We start from the raw sequence: 24,291 nt of genomic DNA, 5'->3' as shown, positions 1-24,291 counted from the left end.
GGAACATTGGTGGTGGGGAGGTCAACACTGATGGTGGGAATGGCCTTGACTGATTGTATATTTGAAATTTAACTATGAAGGACGTTGTAGATCACAATGGTTTCAATAAAATAATTTTTAAAAAAGAGAGATACTGGTGGGCCAGGACTGATCACACCTGTTTGCCATTTTTTTTTTGGTAGTTGTATGTAGAGTTAGAGGTTTGGGTTTCTTCGTGTTTTATTTAGACTGGACATGTACTCTGGGGATTTCTGGGAATGTTTTCTGACAATATGGGGGACCAGGTCAATTTTACTGGCCCATGTGGTTGCATTTTTTTCATGCAAAAGTGATGTAGGGAAAAGGAAACCCAACAAACCAATCCCAATAATGGTGTCAAAAAAGTCAACTACTGTTGAAACCAACTTAACAAAGCTGAAAGGCAAAAGATTGCAGAAACAAAAAAGCCTAGAAATTAGTACAAATGTTTCATCGTAGTTTAGTCTGGAGGTTATTATGCTCTCTAATGCTTAAAAGTTATCATGATAAAAGTCCGATTCCTGGTGCTGGTGTAGGAAACCATGCTGTTTTCATAGATGGGATCCTAAGGTTCAGGGGTGAATGGTCAATGTCTGATCTTCTGTAACCTAAACCAAGTCAGTATGACAAGAGATCAGGGTGTAAAGCCCCGCTGCAATATAAAATTTATATGTTCCTGGGGCCGGAGAGATAGCACAGCAGTGGGGCATTTGCCTTGCATGCAGAAGGACGGTGGTTCGAATCCCAGCATCCCATATGGTCCACCGAGCCTGCCAGGGGTGATTCCTGAGCAAAGAGCCAGGAATGGCCCTTGAGCGTCACCGGGTGTTGCTGGCATTTCCTTGATGCCGAGAGTTTAGTATTTTCCTGGAGTTTAAACACGAGAAATAAGATAACTGCATTCAAGTGTCGACTTCTCTCTTTTTGGGGACTGTCAATCTTCACTCTATGAACAGTCCACAACCAACCAGGACAAAGAGCTAAAGACTCAAAGGTGCCAAGTACTGGGGGTACAGGTGAAGTCTTTGGGATCAAGTCAAGTAGTTTGCTTTGAGCCAGAGACTCTCGTTTCTTTGGGGGTACACTTCCACAGTGATCTTTCAATCGCCTGCGATCCACCCGAGCTCCTAAAGTCGCCACTAGATGAGACTCATTTCCCCGAACTAGGCCTGGCCCCGAGCTCCTCCCCTTTAAGCCCCACGGCAGGCCCCGCCCACCCCGCTCTGTCTGCCTCTGAGACCGCCCCGCCCCATCTAGAACCTCAGCAGGCCCGCCCAGGCCCGCCCCCAGCCCCGCCCCAGCGCCTCTCCATGTCAGTTTCAGTGTCAGTGTCAAGTCAGTGTCAGGTCCCGCCCCGCGAGGTGCTGCTGCGCTCAGCAGCTAGCTGGTCCCCGCCCAGAGGCCTCCCCTGACCCTATCCCTGCAGGAGGAGCAAAGCTCTGCCGTCCATTCAATCAAACGAAGGTTGGTGCTCGCAGACCGCTGCCCCAACCTGCTGCGATGTCTCGGCCGCCTCCTGGACCCAGGCTGCACCCTGCGCACTGGCCGCTGGGCGCATCAGGGCTGACCGGGCAGCTGCTGGTGCTGCTGGTGCTGCTGCTGCTGGCGCTGCGGGCCGTGATCGGGGCCAACTGCCCGTGCCAGGAGCCCAAGCTGTGCCTCCCGATCAGCCACCATCCCGACTACGAGGTCAGCGCCGCTTCTTCCCCTCCGGGTCTGCTTCTCTTGGCCCGAGGAGAAGAATTCTGTTCAAAGAGGTGGTGTGGGTGCTGTAATGAGCTTTAAGTTTCGAGGCGCAGCCAGTTCGGTTCTCCTGGGGGTTAGTGATCAGGCTAACTCTAAGCAGTCAGATCTCGCCAGCGCCTCCCCAAAGCAAGGTCCTTCTGTGACCCGCAGGGCTGGGGTTGGGGTGGTGGTGGTGGAGGTATTGGGAGTTGTAAAAGCAAGAAGGACGAATATAGAAAAAGACCCATTGGTTTGAGAAAGTGGTTTAGTCTGAAATCCAGCAAGCACTCCAGCAGTGCTTTGGAAGACACTTTTTTCACACCTGCCAGCCCTAGCTTTTGTCTTTTTTCATCTCAAAAATTCACCCATGGAGGATGGCAAAAATCTCTTTCCACAAATGTTCTTCGACCTGCTTAGCACTTTGTAAGACTTTTACAACTTTGATGAGACACGCCTTAAGAGACCATAAGAAAAACTACCTTTATTGTCTAGAGTCTGGCAGCGATTGGATGCTGTCAGGAAGTGGTGCAGGCTTAATCCAAAGAGCAGTTTGTTTAAATGAAAATAGGGGTAAATTCCTAATTCTCTCAACTTACTTTAACTTTAACGTAACTTAAAATAAGTTTAACGTAAGTTAAACGTACATTGAGTGGGAGAGATAATACAAGTCCCAAATTTTTGTTGAGAACTCGCCTAATATTTGAAAGATTTGATATTGTATCTCCCACTTCTTGGTCACTTAAGCATTCTCCATGGCAGTTTCAAAGTCAATATTGCAAGGAAGCAGTTTGTTCCCTGTTTGTGGTTAATGTCCCTTTTCTCTACTGTTCTTTTCTCTACTTCCCAACACAAAACCTAGACCACATTCCACATTGCTTTTTTCCCCTATACTTTCGATTGGTTCACCCAGATTTTATTCTTAAAAAACAAACAAACAAAAACCTATTACATGGCAAGTTCAGTATTTTTCGTAATAAATTTGATTGTAGCTATCAGTTCCACCAGGAAATATAAAGTTTGTGACAGAAATATGTGTAAAACCATGGCCCTCTCTATTTCACGTTGTCATTTCTAGTTCACTGGGTAATTGCTTATGAGGAAAATGAACTATTAATATTTAATTCTGAAAATTAAAGAGACGGAGAAAATTAAGAATGTTTGCTTTAAATTGAAAGCTTCCTTTCATTTTTAAGCTGTCGGTTTCCCTACTGATTAAAACATACAATTGGCTTTTCAGAATCTTAAGATAAAATATAAGATCTTCAGGGATGTACAATGCGTTATTTGATCTTGCTGTTCTGGCCATACACATTTTGGTGGGCGCCATAAATTCACAATTCTTTTTAAAGTTTTTTTAAGAATATCTTTATTTTAAGCACCATAATTACAAACATGATTGTAGTTGGGTTTCAGTCATAAACAGAATACCCCCTTCACCAGTCAATATTCCCACCACAATGACCACAATTCTTTGAGGTATTGAGAGTTTTCTCTCATTTTTTGTTCACTCTTTAGAAGAACAAATATATTTTGGCAAATGTATATCCCCTTCTCCATCACGTCCAGATATTTCCATAGATATCAAACCTCCCTTTGAGTTTCTAGTCCTCAGGAATTTCCCTACTAGAGTAGGAGCCCCCTTTATAGCCAGCCTGTCATGCTCATAATATTCCCATATCTTCATATCAATGTTATCTTTTAAATTATACCTTAGATATTTGTTCTTCAACCTGTGGTCTGTGAACCAGTGAGCCCCAGCAATTTCCTGGAAGTCTGCCAAAAATTTCTGACCTTTAAGTAGCATGTAAGATTTGAGTTTATAACATTAAATTTACTCAATAAAATACTAACTACATTGATTTTTGTTTCTTAGTCATCAGCTGATTCTCAAAATATTTTGCCTATTTTTTTTGGTCTGCAGGTGTAAATGGAAGCAAGCTGGCTTAGGTAATTACAACAGCATTAATATTTTAGTTTTACAAAGTTTATTACATCACTACCAAAATAACCATGTGTCTATTCCACTCTCTTCAATATTAATTGTAGTTTAGGTTGTGTATTTACAATAGTGTTGACATTGTATTGTACTCAATTACCACACCTCATCACCACCAAAATACCCAAGACCCATTGCCAATACCCAACGTTATTTCCATTCTATGTCATCATGCCTTCCGGTCCCTCTAACCCTACAGCTGGTATTCTTTTTTTTGGGTTTTGGGCCACACCCAGCGGTGCTCAGGGGTTACTTCTGGCTGTCTGCTCAGAAATAGCTCCTGGCAGGCACGGGGGACCATATGGGACACCGGGATTCGAACCAATCACCTTTGGTCCTGGATCGGCTGCTTGCAAGGCAAACACCGTACAGCTGGTATTCTTAGTTCTGCAATTCAGTCCCCAGTTTACTATTAACTGATATTATTCATACCCTTATTTTGTTTCTCTGTATACTACAATAAGTGAGGCCATCCAGTTTTTGCCCTCTCTCTGTCATATTTTGCTTAGCATGATACCTTTAACTTCCATCCTTCTGTAGTAAAATGCATGATTTCATTTTTCTCTTGTGGCTGCCTAGTATTTAATTTTGTTTATACACCACAATGTCTTTATCCATTCATTTGTTGTTGAACATTTGGGGTTATTTCCATATTCTGGTGATTGAAACAAGCAGTGTAATGAACATAAGTGCATAAATACCTTTTCAAATTAATGATTTTATATTTGGGGTAGAGATTCCAAAAATGGAATCTCTGATGATTTCACTTTTGGAATGAGAGTGCTTTTTTGAGATATTTCCATACTATTTTCTAATAGAGGCTGAATCAGAAAACATTCCCAGAACTGAGGAATTCCCAGAAATGAGAATTTCCTTTTTAACAACATTCCCACCAACACTAGTGTTTGCAGTATTTCTGATATATACCATTCTCACTAGTGTCAGATAATACCTCTTTGACATTCTAATTTGCATTTTCCTGATAAGTGATGGATATATATATTCATGAATATTGGCCATCAGTATATGTGCATGGGCATTTTGTTCATTTATTTATCCCATTTTTGATGGGCCTATTGGTTTTTCATATTGAGCCTTGTAAATGCATTATTTTTTTGGATACTAGTCCTTTCTCTGCTGTATTGTGTACAAAATATCTGCTACTATTCAATAGGGTATCTGTATTTTACCTTGAGTTTCCTTTGTCATGCAAAACTTTTAAATTTAATGCACTCTTATTTATATTTTCACTATCTTTGTCAATGTACTCTGATCATTTTTAAACCATTGAGCTCCAGATCCTGGAGAGTAGAGCCTATATTTTTCTCAATGTAGTCTCTGAATTTTAGTCTAAACTTAAGGTTTATGATCCACTTTGATTGAATTTTTGTGGATGGTTGATATACAAATCCAATGATTTCTTTGGTGTGTGATTATTCTTTTTCTCTGCATAATTCATTTTAAGAGGCTTTCCTTGCTCGATTTCCTGCATGCAACTCCTTTGTCATAGATTAACTGTTCATAGATCTGAGGGTTTATTTTGGGGTTCTCAATTCTAACCACTGGTCTGAGAGTCTATCCTTCTTCCAGTAAAATGTTATTTTGATTGAAATAACTTGGTAGCATAAAGTCAGGAAATATTATAACTCCTAACTTAAAAAAAATATCAGAATGACTGGGGCTGGAGCGATAGCACAATGGTTCGGGAGGGCGCTTGCCTTGCACGCAGCTGACTTTGGTTCAATCCCTGGCATTCCATATGGCTTCCTCGAGCCAGTGAGGGAGGAGCAAAGTGTAGCATGCAGGAGCCAGTGCAGAGCCAGAGTAACACTTAAATGTTGGGTATGGCCAAAAGTACAAAAACAGAAAAATCAATTACTCTCTATTTGAGGAGTTATGATTCCATGCAGATTTTAAATGCTGTAATTTAGTAACTGCCTGGTCTGTTTTAATCTCTAGATTCTGATGCTTAATGATATACAAACTCCATACCTTATTGGAATTCAATAGTTTTTGCCAAATCAATAAATTGATATCTTATTTGAATTATTGAATCTTCTTTGCTTCTAGAATTATCTATGGGAAATATACTAGAAAAAACTTAGAATTTTACTGAGTCATATTGTAAGTCAGTTTCACCAAATCCATTCATATAATTTAATGATTCCATTTGAGTGGTTAGAAACTTCTCCTCCCTTTTAACCTTGCACATTCATCTATTACTGCTTCTCTACAACTTTAGGTCACTTTCATCTCTTTACTGGATTCTTCCAACACGTTCCTTATTTTCCCCCTATTAGACTCTCTTAATCAAATTTTCACTTCATCAGAAAGTCTAAGATATATATATTCTCTTAAAACGTTTTTCATCAGGATAAATAAGGCCTTTTATGAATTAACTGCCTGCCACTTTTTAACTGTTCATAGACAACTCCCCCTCAAATTCTAGGTGTTGGCCATATTCACTATTTACTTACACAACCACTAATTCTCTCTGCCTATAAGCGTTGGCTTTACTGACATTATTTCTTCCTTGATGACACTGCCTTTACTGACATTATTTCTTTCTCTTATTTTGTAGGTCTGGCTAATTTTCTCTGTATCTATTACTGATACCTCTATTCGCGGTTGTAGTCTCAAAGCCTACCAGTATTGGGCCTATGGTTATTTAGTTAATGTAATTCTGAGTGGTCAGTTTACCTTCCTTTAGTTTAAGTGATGGTGCTTAAACCCTTTTTTTCTGGCAGGTATTTGTGTTTGATGTTGGAAATAAAGCTTGGAAATCTTATGACTGGTCACAAATTACAACTTTGGCAACTTTTGGAAAATATGACCCAGAACTTATGTGCTATGCTCATTTAAAAGGAGCAAGAGTCGTGCTAAAAGGTAAGTTAGCATTTTTTGCCATATATATTTAACCAGTTGGTAAATTCTACATCATTTATACTTCTAACTTTCTAAAAAGTTCCCTTTTCATATTTAACTAGTGATTTTTTTATCATTATACAATTAATTATACTTTTTTATGTGGGTATGTTAGTTTCATGGCAGTAGGGTTTTTAATTTTGGGGTTTTTTTTGGGCCACACCTGGTAGTGCTCAAAGTTTATTGCTGCCTCTCTATGTGATAACAGTTATTGAACCAGAGAGGCTGTTTGTAAGGCAAGTGCCTTACACTCCACCCTAGGAATACTTTTAGAGTTAAATACTTCACAATATGGTTTTGAGCAAATGTGCCTCCTAATTAGCATGATGATTTTTAGATAGCTCTATTCTATAATTTCTACTGTCTAAATCAAGAATTATTTGGGGGGTAAATAAGCAAAGACTTTTTATTTTCATGTTACTTCATTTAGGAAAAGTAAATTAGTGATTTAATATTGAATATAATGTGACATACTTTTTTGTTTTGTTTTTTGGCCACACCCAGCAGTGCTCAGGGCTCACTCCTGGCTCATGCTTAATAATCACACTTTGAGGGCCCTTATAAGGTGCTAGAGATCAAACCCAAGTTGGCTGTGTGTAAGACAAGCATCATATCTGCTGTTATATCTTTCCAGCTTAAATCAGATATTACAAAGACATTTTTATTTCATTCGTTTTGGTTTGGTTTGGTTTTGGGCCATACCCTGTGAGACTCAGGGGCTACTCCTGGCTATGTGCTCAGAAATCGCTCCTGGCTTGGGGATTATATGGGACACTGGGGATAGAACTGAGGTCCGTCCTAGGTCAGACACATGCAAGGCAAATGCCTTACCACTGTGCCATGGCTCTGTCCCCAAGACATTTTTATTTCTTTGGGCTGGGTTTGTGAAACAATGTCATAAAACTGTAAATTGCATATATTCACCAAAAATAATCTATATTTATTCTATAGGAGATGTATCCTTAAAGGATATAATTGATCCTACTTTTAGAGCATCTTGGATAGCTCAAAAACTTGAGTTGGCCAAAGCCCAATATATGGATGGAATTAATATAGATATAGAGCAAGAAGTTAATTATTCATCACCTGAGTATTATGCATTAACTGCTTTAGTTAAAGAAACTACAGATGCTTTCCACCAGGAAATTCAAGGATCACAGGTAAAAATAGATTTTTTGAAACCTCTTATTTTCCTTATCATAATATATTTCTGAAGGTATAACTAATTGAATCTCAGTAAAGTAATAAGAACAATTTTTGCACACAAACCTTAAAATTTTTTATAGATTTTATTGGAATTTTTGAGGTTCTTATAACAAGTTTAAAGGAAATTATTGTGCTAAATCTATTTTCTAGTCGATAAAACTACAATACTGGGAGACCTCCAACTGTTTGCCTTTTAGAAGTGTTAAAAATATTAGATAAAAACAAGAATCAGCTAGACTAAGGAATGGCTTATTTATTGCTCACCTATTACTTTTTAGAGGATGAAACACTCTTGCCTAACAGTAGATTGAGTTTTGAGTTCTAGGGAACCTTTAATTTGCTCTGTAGGTTCTGAGTTATTTGCAAATTATCTGAAGCCCAATATGGCTCAAAGGCCCAAGTGCATAAAACTAGTCAGAGCTATGAAAAAGGCAGTATGCTTCCCTACTACTACAATGAGAATGATTACAGCAGAAAATGTTATCAGGATATGTGAGTTACAAAGAGTAATGTAGCTTAAAATGAATAATTTATCCTAAACTTAGTCTCTTAGCAAGATAAAAGAAAAAGTATACATACACACATAATCCCAGATTCTTATTTAGAAGGATTTGGATAAAATTATAGTCCATATTTAAAAAAATGTGTCATAGCTGTCTATGGTTATGAACTGCCAGACTAGTACACAGAGAGAGACAGTACAGTAAGTAAAGTGATTGCCTTGTCTGCAGCCAACCTGGGTGCGATTCCTGGCATCCCGTATGATCCCTGAGCATTGCCAGTTGTAATTCCTGAGTACAAAGCCAGGAGTAACCCCTGAACAAATGCTAAACAAACAAATAAATAAAAGAACTGCTGATCTAAGAGATTCTGGACCATATGACATAGGGACTCCTGAATTCCCTCTGCTCTTGGATGCAAAGAACATAGTTACACTTAGAGAAATTTATTCCTGAGTAAATCATGAAACTGCATGAGATTTACAGTCAAGGATCTTAGGAAAGCAACAGCAAAAATGAGTAGGATAGAGTAAGACATAATTATTATTTTTAATTAATATCTTTTTAAGCACCATGATTACAAACATGTTTGTAGTTGGGCTTCAGTTATAAAAAAGGATACCCCCTTCACCAGTGAAATACTCCCACCACCAATGCCCCTCATTTCCCTCCTCCCTTCCCTCATCTGTATTCGAGACAAGCATTCTATTTCTCTCACTTAGTACCATTGTCATGATAGCTATCAGTGTAGTTATTTCTCTAACAGCTGTCTCTCAGTTTTTTCCTGGAGGATACTCAATCTACACCTCATATTTGCTGCTGCCTCTGGGTCTGGCTGCTAATGAGCACACCTGCTGCAATAACCTCAAAACCAAAAGCCAGTAGATCCTTCCCCTACTCAATCTCTCCAGATACCCTCTAACAATAAGGCCCAGCTGCCTGTAATTTTCTGGGAGGAGCCTGTTCACACTCTAACATCCCAACTTTTTTTTTTTTTTTTTTGGCTTTTTGGCTTTTTGGGCCACACCCGGTGATGCTCAGGGGTTTTTCCTGGTTATGCACTCAGAAATCGCTCCTGGGTTGGGAACCATATGGGACGCTGGGGGCGCCCACAACGCTCTGGTCCCATCCCAACTATTTTGGTTTGCATTTAGAGAGCTGTATTTGCTTGTTTCCTTTGCAAGAAGCCAAATATACATAGCCTTGGAGGGCTTCTGTGTCAGTTTAGAAACTATATTCGTGAATAAACGGAAAACTTGAAAAGACAGAATATCATGGAGAATGAAACGTTAATCAGAAAAATCCAAAACTAGACTGCTTTACTGGTGAACACTATAAAACAATTAAAGAAAAAAATATTAGTTGTTATTATAGAAATTAGAGGCCAATGTCCTTGATGAATGTAGAGGCAAAGGATTCTCAAGAAAATATTAGCAAAATGAATTAAACATTACATTTAATGGATCGTATACTATTATCAGGCGGAATTCATTCCAGGGAAAAAAGGGTGGCTCAACATATGAAAAAAAAAATCAATGTAATTATAGTCCTAATTGGAGGACAAATATTTGGAAAAAATTCAACATTCACTTATGACAAAAAACTCTCAACACAGAGGTAAAGAGGGAATGCTCTTCAACATAAAGGGGATATATGAAAAACCTTGGCTAACACACTCAATAATAAGAGAGCAAAAGCTATTCTTTTCTGACTGGCAAAAAGATGAAGATGCCCACTCTCACCACATATGACATAATACTGCTAGTCTATCCAGAGTGGCTAAGTAGGAACATTTAATAAAAGACATGGAAATGATCTCTATTCATTTTTCTATATGATATATATAGAAAAATCCTTTTGGGTTTCAGGAAAAAAAAACCCAAAAAACTGTTAAACTTAGTAAACTTTTAGGATATAAAAATGAATAAACAGGTGTTGGAGAGACAGTACATTGTGTAAGGCCCTTGCCTTGCACATGGCCTACTCGAGTTCCATCCCTGGCACCCCACTGAGTTCCATTGATCCCAGCAGTGACCCCTGAGCACAGAGTCAGGCATAACCTCTGAGCATGACTGGGTGTGCTTCCAGTCCCCCTCCTCAAAAAGCTTTGAAAAAAATATCAGTGGAGATTTTTCTATGCTTTCATGTTTAGTGATAAGAAAATAGATTTAGATATATTAACTGATACAATAAGTGTTATAACAAAGCCAAGATTATAACCAAAGTTTTTTTTTTCTTACCTAAGAAACTAATAATTGGGGCTGGAGAGATAGCACAGCAGTAGGGCATTTTTGCCTTGCATGCAGCCAATCCAGGACAGACAGTGGTTTGAATCCTGGCATCTCATATGGTCCACTGTGCCTGCTGGGAGCAATTTCTGAGCACAAAGCCAGCAGTAACCTCTGAGTGCCAAAAACAAAACAAAACAAAACAAAAAACCCTAATAATTACTTCTCAGAAATATGAGATTAAAATGAAAGAAATATTTGTGTCTAGAGGAGATAAGGATTTATAAAAAAAACATTTGAAACTTAACTATGTAGAACTAATAGTTTATTGCAATAATAGAACTCCATTTTGTAATAGTAAGAATGAATAACAGTAACCAACATGTTCAAACTTCCCTTTTTAATTATTTTTCTAGAAAACTATTGAAGGAAGCTTGTGCTTATAGTTACATATAGTGCAAAATACAGAGAATTTTTAAAATTGCTTTTGTGGGCCACAGCTGACTATGCTCAGGGTTCCAGCTCTGAACTCAAGAATTACTCTTGGCAGGCTTGGGGGACCATATAGGATCCTGGGGATCAAACCTAGGTCAGCTGAGTGCAAGGCAAGCACCATTTTTGCTGTACTATATCAACCTGGTTCCAGTACAGAGAATTTTTGAGAGAACTTTGAGAAAGTTCTAAACATATTATAGTTAGAACACATTAATCAGAGTAAGAATATTTCAATTTCTTGAAATTTTTGAAATTTCAATGTATCAATTTTTCTTATAAGTAATCAAGTGTGTTTACTAAATACCTAGTTAAAATAGTCTTATGGAAATTTTAGAACATTTCTACACATATCAGATAAAGTTAGTTATTTGCCTAACACAATAACTTTTTTTAAAAAATCATCCTTGTTGAAGACTGCTTAGCATTAATCATTATCATAGAATATAGTATTTCTAGTTATATTTAAATTTTAATAAAGTAAAGCTATTTAAGTTATTTGTTCAATATTGTGAATTAACCAATTTCTAAAGCCAATAGCATAAAATACTGCTACTGTTTAACTATAATGTTTAATTAAACTTATTATGTGACAATTATAAATCAGGTCCTCAAGTGACCAACACAAGACAGTTAACAGATGACCTATTTAGCCTAAACAGTAATTTTTAAACTTTTGCATTTGGATTCTATCATTGTAATTTTACTGTTCAGGTACTTAGGGGACAAGCCAATCCTGTCATTAAATCTGTATCAGTCATTTAAGTTAACAGTCCAGTCTCTTGGAGACATTTGAGTTTGTAACCTCTTTATATAGTGCTCTGTTCCTGGTTACTATATATATCCAGATATGTATGGGTGAAAATATACGCTCATTATCTAAATATACATCCAAAATATTTTCCAAATATGCACAAGGTTAGTTCATGAAGGTACAATATATATTTCTGAGGACTGTTCTAGAATTCAGTCATAGAGGCGTACGTTCATACATACAAGTAGTTCTTTTTTTCTTGGATAGTATGAAAGAAGAGAATATGTAATTAATAAAATATCTGGCATAATATGAATACTTTTTTATTTTACATAAAATGATACTTGTTTTTCATAGGTGACCTTTGATGTAGCGTGGTCTCCAAAGTGCATTGACACAAGGTGTTATAATTATACTGGAATTGCAGATTCTTGTGACTTTCTCTTTGTGATGTCTTATGATGAACAAAGTCAAATATGGTCAGAATGTATTGCAGCTGCCAATGCTCCTTATAATAAGACATTAAGTGGTAAGAATTCACATATGACCTTTTATTCATTAACTCTAAAGCCTTTTAAAAATTAAACTACAATTAAACATTTCTTATTAAACACTGTATAATCATTACGTTTGAAATGATTCATTGAAACATAAAAATTAAATTGAAGAGTTTGTTTGTTTTGGCTTTGGGGGCCACACCCAGTGATGCTCAGGGGTTACTCCTGGCTGTCTGCTCATAAATAGCTCCAGAAATTGCTTCTGGCTTAGGGGACCATATGGGATGCCAGGGAATTGAACTGAGGTCTGTCCTAGGCTAGCACGGGCAATGCAGATTCCTTACCGCTTGCACCACCACTCCAGTCCCAACTTGAAGAGAGTTAAAATTTATAGAATGCGAAGACATTTACATTTAATTCTTCTAAAATCTTGTAGATAGTTATATTACTATTAACCTTCTACTAAAGATGAGATGCTCCTGATTTTACAATTGGAACACTCAAGCAAAATTACACAAAGGAATTATTTAATTAGGTAGAAGTTTAAGGCTTTTTAAAAATAATCAATTTAAAATAATAGCAAAGATTATGTGAGTACAAAATAATATAATTGATAGAATTGATGTTCTAAGGTATTTTTTATGTTTTTAAATATTTATTTATTTAGTTTTTGGGGCCACACCAGGCAGCACTCAGAGGTTCCTCCTGGCTAAGCGCTCAGAAATTGCCTCTGGCTTGGGGGGACCATATAGGATGCCAGAGAATCGAACCATGGTCCTTCCTTGGCTAGCGCTTGCAAGGCAGACACCTTACCTCTAGCGCCACCTCTCCAGCCCCATTTTTTTTTTAAATATTTAGTTAGTTCGTTTTTGGGCCACACCAGGCAGCACTCAGAGGTTACTCCTAGCTCTGCACTCAGAAATTGCTATGGGCAAGCTCAGGGAACCACATGGGGTGCAGGAGATTGAACTCAGGTTTGTCCGGGTCAGCAGCCTGCAAGACTAATGCCCTACTCCTGTGCTATCACTCCAGCCCCTCTTCTATGGTATTTATATTAGTACACATCATGGATTGAAAATTAGCATTCTAAAATTCTATTCTGGGGTAATTGCAACTAATATGCCTGTTTGATTAATATATACAAAAATTTTTTATAAAAGAAAATTTTATTTTTAGTTTTTGGTTTTTGGTTACACCTGGCAGCGCTCAGGGGCTACTACTCCTGACTCTATGCTCAGAAATTGCTCTTGGCAGGCTTGGGTTTGATCTCTGGCATCCCCTGAGCCTGCCAGGAGCGATTTCTGAGCCAGGAGCACTGCCAGTTGTGGCCCAACCCCACCCTACACCCCCCAAAAAATATTTTGCATCATTATGCAAGATAAAGATCTTTAGTACTAGGAATTTGTCTCTTTTTCTTTTTGTTATAGGAATGTTTTCTACTGAATAAGGGACATTTCTTATCCTCAGTGTAATTCTCATTTAAGGGATATAAAATATGGAACACTTCTGCTTTCTATAAGAAATTCAGAAACTATCTCTGCAAGAAAGTTTAAGACTTACAGAATGTTTTTGAAACTTAAGAATCTATATTATGAAGTATATTGTATCTTAAATGCTCATAGACACAGCTGCATACCTTTCTGATATGTGTCCTTGAATATTATTCCTTGAATTAAAATGTGAAGTTTTGGCTTTAGTACAATGATTATTTTTGAATATTTCATTATTCAAAAAGAAATGGTTTAGAAAGAGACAAAGAATTTATAGTTCTTAGAAATTTTACCACAATAGAGACAAGCTATGTTAATATTGTATAAATATGCCCAATTTTATTAACTTAAATTTTAAGTGACTGCATAAATAGCCTGAACATGTTATTGACATATAAAAAAGAAAAATAAACATTTTTATCTTCCTATTTGATTAGGATATGATGACTACATCAAGATGGGCATTAACCCTAAGAAACTTGTTATGGGTGTCCCATGGTATGGTTATGATTATACCTGCCTGAATCTATCAAAAGTAAGAACAGATAATTTATGAAATTTATATAATTTCTTTGTAGTTTGATAACCTGTTAATTTAATTTATATAAATTTATATAATATATTATATAACATATCTATATAATCTATACAAGAACTAAAGTTTCTGAAATATAGTTTGAAATAGAAAAGTTATTTTATTTTTAATTATTAAAAACCATGAATGTATTTAAATGTTGAGCATCTCTCACTTTATAATGAAACTTAAATTTTATTTTGCAGTTAGATTAATTATGATTAAAAAACAAATTTTACTGCTAATAGTTCATTACTTTTCTGATATATTTCTTTTTTTATATCTTTATTTACCCTACGTGGTTATATGTTTGTAGTTGAGTTTCAGTCATAAAAAGCACATCACCCTTCCCCAGTGCAACCTTCCTGCCAACAATGCCCCTATTTCCCTCCTCCCTCATCCCCTGCCTGCCTTCAATTCAGGCATTCTATTTTTCTCACTCACTACCATTGTCATGATAGTTGTTGGTATAATTATTTCTCTAACTGCACTCACCACTCTTTGTGGTAAGCTTCATATCATGGGCTGGTCCAACCAAACTTCATCTCTATTGTCTTTGGGTATTATTACCATACTGTCTTTTAGTTTTCTTAAATCCCACAGATGAGACTATTATGTATATCTCTCTCTCCCTCTGACTCATGTGACTTAGCATAATAGTTTTCATGTCCATTCATGTATAGGAAAATTTCATGACTTCATATATCCTGACAGCTGTATACTTTTCCATTGCATATATGTACCACAATTACTTTAGCCACTCATCTATTGTTGGGCATCTGGGTTGTTTCCAGATTCAGGCTATTGTAAATAGAGCTGCAATGAACATAGGAATGCAGAGGGCATTTTTGTATTGTGTCTCTGTGTTCCTTAGGAGTGGTATTGCTGGATTGTATGAGGGCTCAATTTACAGTTTTTTGGGACTCCCCATATGGTTTTCCATAAAGGCTGGACTAGACAACATTCCCACTAGCAGTGAATAAGAGTTCTTTTCTTTCCATATCCCTGCCAGCACTGATTTTTTCTTGTTCTTTATGTGTAACAGTCTCTGTGGCATGAGATGGTACCTCATTGTTGTTTTGATTTGCATCTCCCTGATGATCAATGATGTGGAACTATTTTTTAATATGCCCTTTGTCCATCTGTATTTCTTCTTTGAATAAGTGTCTGTTTATTTCTTCTCCCTATTTTTTAATTGGGTTAGATTATTTTTTATTGTTAAGTTCTATCAGTACCTTGAATATCTTAGATATTAGCTCCTTATCTGGGTATTGATTGGGTGAATAGTGTCTCCCAATCTGTGGGTGTCCTTTGTATTTTAGTCACTATTTCCTTTAAGGTTCAGAAGCTTTTCAGTTTAGTGTAGTCCTATTTGTTTATCTCTGCTTCCACTTGTATGGATAGTAGTGTTTCCTCCTTGAATATGCCTTTAGTCTCAAAGTCCTGGTGTTTTTTACCTATGTTTTCTTCTATATGCTGTATAGTCCTGGGTCTGATATCAAAGTCTTTAATCCATTTTGATTTGACCTTTATGCATGGTGTTAAATGGAGGTCCGAGTTCACATTTTTGCATATGGCTGACCAGTTGTTCCAACAACACTTGTTGATGAGGCTTTCCTTACTCTATTTTGCATTTCTTGCCCCATTATCAAAGATTAATTGATTGTATGTCTGGGGAAGATTCTCTGAATATTTGTTTATTCCATTGATTTGAGGCTCTATCGTTATTCCAATACCATACCGTTTTTTGATGACTATTGCTTTGTAATACAATTTAAAATTGGAGAAAGTGATGCTTCCCGTCTTCTTTTTTAAAGGGTTGCTTTAGCTATTAGTGGGCATTTATTGCTCCTAATGAATTTCAGGAGAGTTTGATTCACTTCTTTCAGAATGTCCTTGGTATCCTTAAGGGGATTGCATTAAATGTTTACAATGCTTTGGGAAGCATTGCCATTTTAATGTTAATCCACCCCCCAATCCATGAATAGGTATGTGTCTCCATTTCCTTGTGTCCACCTTTATTTCTTGAAGCAGTGTTTTCTAATTTTCTCTGTATAGGTCCTTCATCTCTTTAAGTTGACTCCAAAATATTTGCGTTTCTGTGGCACTATTGTGAATGGGATTGCTTTTTAATGCCCATTTCTTCTCTGTCATTACTTGTGTATAAGGCCATTAATTTTTGCATGTTAATTTTGTAACCTGCCACTTTGCTATATGAATCTATTGTTTCTAGAAGTTTTTTGATAGAGTCTTTAGGGTTTTCTAAATATAGTGTCATGTCATCTGCAAACAATGAGAGCTTGACTTCTTTCTTTCCTATCTGGATGCCCTTGATATTCTTTTCTTGTCTTATTGCTGTTGATGAGCCTTCATGAACTCTTCTGAGCTGGGTCGTTCCCTGCTGCAGTGGTGGTGGGTCAAGATGGCACCCACATTGAAATGCTTCTGATTAAATTATTAACATTTAGCTAATTAATCATAACATGAACATTGTTTTCTCATCTCTAGGATCACATTTGTACCATTGCAAAAGTCCCTTTCCGAGGGGCACCTTGCAGTGATGCTGCTGGACGTCAGGTACCTTATAAAATGATTATGAAGCAAGTAAATAGTTCTGTTTCTGGAAGCCAGTGGAATATAGAACAGCAGGCTCCTTACTATAATTATAAAGTAAGAATTTTAAACATTTATAAACGTTTATTCTTTAACAAATTATAAATATTTATTTACAATTACATACTTGCTGTGAATAATTTGTATCTGTTTTCTTTTAAATATAACATAGATAGAAAAAAGTATAACATAGACTTTTCTTTTAGATGTTCTAGTTTGCCTTCAAATATGAGTCACCAGGAGCTTTACTTAAATGATGAGCTATTCAAGTAATGCTAATAGTGGAACTGCTTTGTACAGACTACTTGTCATTTCAGGTGGTTATAAAAACAAGCTAATTGTACACAGGATTTCCTTACTAGCTTACTATTATGTACAATAATTGTGGCTGTGACTGTGGCTTTTGAAAAAGCTTTGGGCCAAATAGATTACTAGTTTTAAAAGCCTCCATCTCAAAATAGCCTAAAGATTCTAGTAAAGTTCATTCTTAAGAAACAATGAAAACTAGAACAGATGTGCCATTATGTATGTTAAAATATAAATACATATCATTTCAAATTTACAACTCAGGAAACATATGTGATATTAGACAAATTATAATCAATGCTAAAAAATAAAAAGGGCAAGAGAGCATATAATATTTAATTAGAATACTTGCCTTCTATGCAACCACCTAGGTTTGATCCCCTACAGCACATAATTCCCCACCAGGTACCACCAAGACTGGTTCCTGAGTACAGAGCCAGGAATAAGCCCTGAACATGCTGAGTGTTCACAAAAAACAAATCAATAAAAACATTTCAAAAGGGGCCAGAGTGGTGGCACAAGCGATAAGGCATCTGCCTTGCCCACGCTAGCCTAGGATGGACCACAGTTCAATCCTCCCGCGTCCCATATGGTCCCCCCAAGCCAGGAGCGATTTCTGAGTGTATAGCCAAGAGTAATACCTGCTTGCAAGGCAAACGCTGCTGTGCTATCTCTCCGGCCCCATATGCTATACTTACAATAAGGCACATTTCTAGATGTTGAAAGGAATACAAAGAAAATATATTAACTGGTTTTAGAATAACTAGAAAAGCAATCCTTCATTACCCTCGATGCATTTCAAAATTACCTATGAAACACTAAGCCAAGAACAAATAAATAGCCTGAAAAGATTCTGATTTAGTAGGTTACATATGGTACGAGTGTCAGGAATTTATTTTTGAAAACCCCCCAAGTGACATACATTTTAGGTAATAATCAGTACAAGGGAAGACTCAGGATCAGAGAACCTTAAATAGAATAGTCTCTACATTGTTTCTGCTGTTGTAAAAGTGCCACAGCATCTAGAACATTTCACATACTGAATCATCGAATCATGTCTCTTGCCCTAAAAATTTTATATCATTGAATAATTTTTTAGTCATTAGATTTTTAGAAGTCTTTTTCTCTTATTGTGGATATTTTAAATTTCTATCTTTATTTATATAGGATCAGCTTGGTCAGTTTCATCAAGTATGGTATGATGATCCTCAAAGTATTTCTTTAAAGGCGGCGTACATAAAGAACCATGGCTTACGAGGCATTGGCATGTGGAATGCAAACAGTCTTGATTACTCTGGAGATGCTACAGCCAAACAGCAAACTGAGGAAATGTGGGAAGTCTTAAAACCAAAACTGTGACAGAAATGATTATCTTTTGTCAAACTATTAAAATTTTAAAAATTTACATTTACAAGTATAGTTCCTTATTGCTATATATTAATATTAGTATACTCAAAAGCAAATAAAGAATACTTTTAATTTGAAAATAAATTTTATATTAATTATACAGTTAATTTAGAAATGTTGATATATTAAATATTCTAATTTTTGATTATAATTAATCATAAAACCAGTTGTACTTTTATATTAATTAGTTGCATTATTATATAATTATGATAATATATTAATAACATATATTAATGTATGCATAATTATGAGTATTAATATAGTTAGGATAAATTGTTTTCAGAATATCTGTATAAAAATTTACCCCATGGTATTAAGATATATGCTTAAAGTTAATGCTATTTAAAAATATGTACATATAATTTGAAGCAGAAATTGCTTAATAATGAGTTTTTTAAAAAATAAATCTTTTTATATGTGTATGTGTGACCTGTGTGATTTGTACAACATATTGTGGTGCTTAAGGGTTAATCATGGCTCTGATCTCAGGAATCATTCCTGGCAGGCTTTAGGGAGCATATGGATGCTGGAGATGGAACCCGGGTCATCCACATGCAAGGCAAACACCCTACCCCCTCTACTATCACTCTGGTCCCTAAAAAATAAATCTTAATAATTGTGCTTCGGTTTAAAAAATAACTCTAAAATTTATTTATTTATTTAATATTTATTTATTTCATAGTGGTGATTAAGCACTGCTCCAGAGTATGGGTAGTGCTTAAAAGCAGAACCTGGTGGTATTCACCCAATAGTGTCAGAAGCATGTACCCCTGTACTATTTTTCTACTCATTAACTCTAAAGTCAAGCCTGTAATTTAGTCTGTTCTCTTTAGGTTAATCAAATCCATGCAAATAATTTTTCTGCTTCATATAGTAATTGTGTTCTCAGATTTTGTGCTCTTAAATTAAATTTATGTAAGTCTGTAGAGGGAAATTTGTATTTATTAAAATAAACGAAATAAAATATGATTATAGTAATATTTAAATTAAGTAGGGTATAGCTATCAAATAAAATCAAATTCAACACCAAATTAAATGGTTTTTATGATGTTATAGCTGAAATTTTGCCCAAAAAAACTTGATTCTATTCACTATCATATTTTACTAAATATTTATAAAAATGTACTTTTTATGAATAGCTCCTTTTATTTCTTCACTAGTTTTTGTCAGTCATTTTCCTTTGTCCATAGCTGCATTTTATTTTGAATTACCTAAAGACTTTGGTTTTATTTTTGGTTTTTTTTTTTTTTTTTTGGTTTTTGGTTTTTGGTTTTTGGTGGGTTTTTTTTTGTTTGTTTTGTTTTTTTGTTTTTTTGTTTTGAGCCATACCCAGCTGTACTCAGGATCATTCCTGCTGGGCTCAAGGGATCATAAAAGATACTGGGGACCTAACAAGAGTCAGCTAGGTACAAGGCAAACACCTTACTGTTATACTGTCTCTCCAGCCCTTATTGAGAGAGAGACAAAAAGAGAGAGAGAGAGAGAGAGAGAGAGAGAGAGAGAGAGAGAGAGAGAGACAGGGAGAGAGACAGGGAGAGAGACAGAGACAGGGAGAGAGACAGAGAGAGACAGAGAGACAGAGACAGAGAGAGACAGAGAGAGAGAGAGAGAGAGAGAGAGTGTGTGTGTGTGTGTGTGTGTGTGTGTGTGTGTGTGTTTATCTATTTGTTTCTTTGGAGCAACACTTGACAGTACTCAGAGCTTACCCCTGGTTGTGCAGTCAGGAGTAACTCCTGGCTAGTTTCAGAGTTATGTGGTACTCAAATTAATGTGGTGTCAGGGATTGAACCCATGTTGACTGTGGGCAAGGCAAGTATCCTATCCACTGTTTAGCCTCAAAACACTGGGGTTTTTTTGTTTATTTTTGTTTTTTACATTTCAATCAGATTTTTGTTGTTGTTGTCGTTGTTTTTTGTTTTTTGGGCCACGCCCATTTGACGGTCAGGGGTTACTCCTGGCTATGCGCTCAGAAATCGCCCCTGGCTTGGGGGGACCATATGGGACGCCAGGGGATCGAACTGCGATCTGTCCTACGCTAGCACTTGCAAGGCAGACACCTTACCTCTAGCGCCACCTTCCCGGCCCCCAATTTTTTATTTATTTTTTTTTATAAAACTTTATTGTGACCAAAGTGCATTACAAATCTTTCACAGAATTATTTACGGTACATAGTGACAGTGAATGAGGGGCATTCCCACCACCAGTGTTGTCCCCCCTCCACCCCTGTTCCCAGCATGAATCCCATAACTCCTTCCTTTACTCCCCAGAATACTAATGTAACTGGTCTTCACTTTACAGCTTGTTGTAGATTGGGTATCTAGTCTTGTCATTGACTTTGGGTTTGGTGTTCAAGTCTGATCATTTTTTATTTCCACTACATGTTCATATGACTGATCCTGGTCTCATCCTTCCCCCCCCCCCCAATTTATGGGCTGAATGATTCAAGTTATGTGATTCTGTTGGTGATGAAAAAGGATAAGAAAAAAGAAGAAAATTGGTAACAACTACCAGAAAAAGAAAAAATAATGCACCCAGACCAAAAAAAAAATCACCAAATAATAACCACAAGAGTGAAAAAGAAAGAAAAAAGTGAAAGAAAAAAAGAGAAGGAAAATAATATCAAAAACATACAAAGCAAAACAAGAAAAAGAAGGAGTGCTGGAGTGGCAGGGTTTGGTGTCCCCCCCCCCACTTTATTTATTTATTTATTTATTTTTGCATAGGCACAGTAGTATTGGGGAAGAAAGAGAATTCCAGTGGCCTTAGAGATTCAGGGTTTCTCCACCCTTGAAGCATACCGTCATGAGAACAACCACTGGCTCCATACATACTCATTACACATCCCAAGGGCTTTTTTATGGTGCCAGAAAACTTTCCTCTCAGTTGTGGATGAGAAAATCACGCCACTGTAGCTAGCGATCTTGGTATTTGCACAGGTCATAGGACAAGGTCTAGGATAGAGTCTTTACACTTCTAGAGGTTCTGTTCCATCATGATTGTTGTGTTCAATCCCAGACATAGAACTGATACAGCTCCCTGCAACAACACCAGGAACTAAGCTCCGTTGGGAGATGTATAACATCGCTCTGGCACCAACTTGTGCCAGTTTTGATATGACAATGAGGACAAGGAGGAAATGACAACTTGATCTAAGACCAGGTTGTCCTATCACATCACCTAACAGTAAGTGGAAATCAGAAGATGTATCATCCATTGAATGGTGAAAAATAAGAGCACTAACTACAGAAAACTGACTTTGACAACCGTGATTGGGCAGAACTTACCTTGGGACCAATAAGAAAAACCCTACCCTAGGCTGTAGCCCAAGACTCTTACAAAAATCAAGATTTCTTATTACAGAGGCCTAACTTTGACAACAGAGACTGAGCAGAACCTTTGGAACCATAATATCCTAGGCTTTGGCTTAGGGACTGAGCAAAAACAGGGGGCACTTCTTACAGAAGACTGAACAGAACACTGGTTTTTAAAGTCATTACTATTTCGAAGAGAAAAACTTTGTACAAAGAACTTTTCTAACTATATAGTGGTCTTGTTCTCTTTTTAAGAGAATTAGGATGGGGCTGGAGAGATAGCATGAAAGTAAAGGCGTTTGCCTTTCATGCAGAAGGTCGGTAATTCAAATCCCAGCATCCCATATGGTCCCCTGAGCCTGCCAGGAGCAATAACCCCTGAGCACTGCTGGGTGTGACCCATGTGACCCAAAAACCAAAGAGAGAGAGAGAGAGAGAGAGAGAGAGAGAGAGAGAGAGAGAGAGAGAGAGAGAGAGAGAGAGAGTTAGTATTATGTTGCACTCATTTTATATATTTATTTATTTATTTATTTTGGTTTTGGGGCCACACTCAATAGCACTCAGGAGTTATTCCTGGCTCTGTACTCAGAAATATCATCTGACTTGGGGACTATATGGAATTCAAGGGATTGAACCCAGGTCCATCCTGGGTCAGCCACTTGCAAGGCAAACAATCTACCATGGTGCTATTGCTCCGGCCCCTATCGCACTCATTTTAGTTCCAAAGTACTTGGATTAAGATATTATGTCTTTGAATTTTGGATTTACACAAAGTTCTTCCATGTATGTTTTCTGACTTCAAACTGGGATAGTTTCAGTACCGTATTTGCCAGCTACAAGACGACTTTTGAAACAAAAAAAAGTCAACCGAAAATCGGGAGTTGTCTTTTTTGTTTTGTTTTTGTTTTTGGGCCACACCCGGCGGTGCTCAGGGATTACTCCTGGCTTTCTGCTCAGAAATAGCTCCTGGCAGGCACGGGGGACCATATGGGACACCGGGATTCGAACCAACCACCTTTGGTCCTGGATCGGCTGCTTGCAAGGCAAACGCCGCTGTGCTATCTCTCCGCGCCTGGGAGTCGTCTTATACACCGAATATATCCCGAAAAATGTCTCGATATGTGCTAAACGAAAATCATCTGGATATTGCCACAAAATGAATTTTCCAACTCGATCCTGCACCAATCACTGCCAGGCTGCTCCAACCGCCTCATTAACTCAACCAATCCAAGCAGGCTTTTTATGCATGCAAATTAGACAATGTTCTGTACCCGAATCTACACTGTCAAAAGCCTGCTCAAATGGGCCAGAGTCAGAGAGGAAGAGTATTACAGTATACCCATTGAACCTTTGCTTGTTGTGATTGGCTCACTGTGGAAGATACAGTTGCAGCACAGGAACGTTCTGTCTGATACAGCTAATATAGGCCTAAACCTATGTGTTAACTGTAAAATTAGGGGGTTATCTTACACGACCAGTCGTCGTATATGCTGGTAAATACGGTATATTAAGTGCATAACTTATTTCCTACTTATGTAATTATTAGTGACAGAGTGACAATCATTTTCCATATAATTTTCTGAATTACTAATATATTTGCATTTATAAATACATTTAAAATTTAATTATTAGACACTAATACTCATAGTGTACTCCTATTCTTTTATATATCCAGATTACTTTGATTAAATTCAATAACAGATTTAATTTCTCTATTAACATGTAAATATAGTCATATTTATTAAAATATATTGTACCTCTGGGGCCAGAGAGATAGCATGGAGGTAATACATTTGCCTTGCATGCAGAAGAATGGTGGTTCGAATCCCGGCATTCCCATATGGTCCTCCAAACCTGCCAGGAGCAATTTCTGAGCTGAGAGCCAGGAGTAACCCCTGAGCACTGCCGGGTGTGACCCCAAAAAAAAATATTGTAGCTCAGAGAATTTAGTCATATTAATAATTATTCTAAATACTTATGAATGAAAATTATAAAATACAGAAATAAAATTACTATATCATATTTGAAATCTTTAGAAATAACCAAAAGGCTATTTTAGGAGGATGGGGTTCTCAAGCAATGCTAGGGACCTCAGAGCCCTTCCTGGCAATTCTCAATCAACTAGACAGGCAATTAAATGCATGGATCCCAAGATATAGTGATGCACAGGACTGACTTGAGATGCTGAATCACCCACCCCACTGGTGCATGGGGTCCTCCAGGGATACACCCAGCAATTCTTGGAAAAA

General features: G+C 37.1%; 2 protein-coding genes across 3 annotated transcripts in view; one reads left to right on the top strand and one right to left on the bottom strand.

Moving 5' to 3' along the window:
- RPF1 (ribosome production factor 1 homolog) overlaps positions 1-24,291 on the bottom strand; it is a 1,036,037-nt gene that overhangs the window by 933,037 nt on the left and 78,709 nt on the right. The gene's annotated exons all lie outside the window — the stretch shown is intronic.
- Positions 1,439-18,777, top strand: CTBS (chitobiase). The gene is made up of 7 exons (XM_049771256.1): positions 1,439-1,707; positions 6,487-6,625; positions 7,616-7,824; positions 12,202-12,373; positions 14,269-14,366; positions 16,914-17,075; positions 18,492-18,777. The coding sequence occupies exons 1-7, from the start codon at positions 1,519-1,521 to the stop codon at positions 18,681-18,683; spliced, it is 1,161 nt and encodes a 386-aa protein (XP_049627213.1). The 5' UTR covers positions 1,439-1,518; the 3' UTR covers positions 18,684-18,777.

Source organism: Suncus etruscus, chromosome 4 (genome assembly GCF_024139225.1).
Source record: "Suncus etruscus isolate mSunEtr1 chromosome 4, mSunEtr1.pri.cur, whole genome shotgun sequence".
In the NCBI taxonomy this organism is placed as follows: domain Eukaryota; kingdom Metazoa; phylum Chordata; class Mammalia; order Eulipotyphla; family Soricidae; genus Suncus; species Suncus etruscus.
The sequence above is the reverse complement of the archived record's forward strand: the minus strand, read 5'-3'. Positions and strand labels throughout refer to the sequence as shown.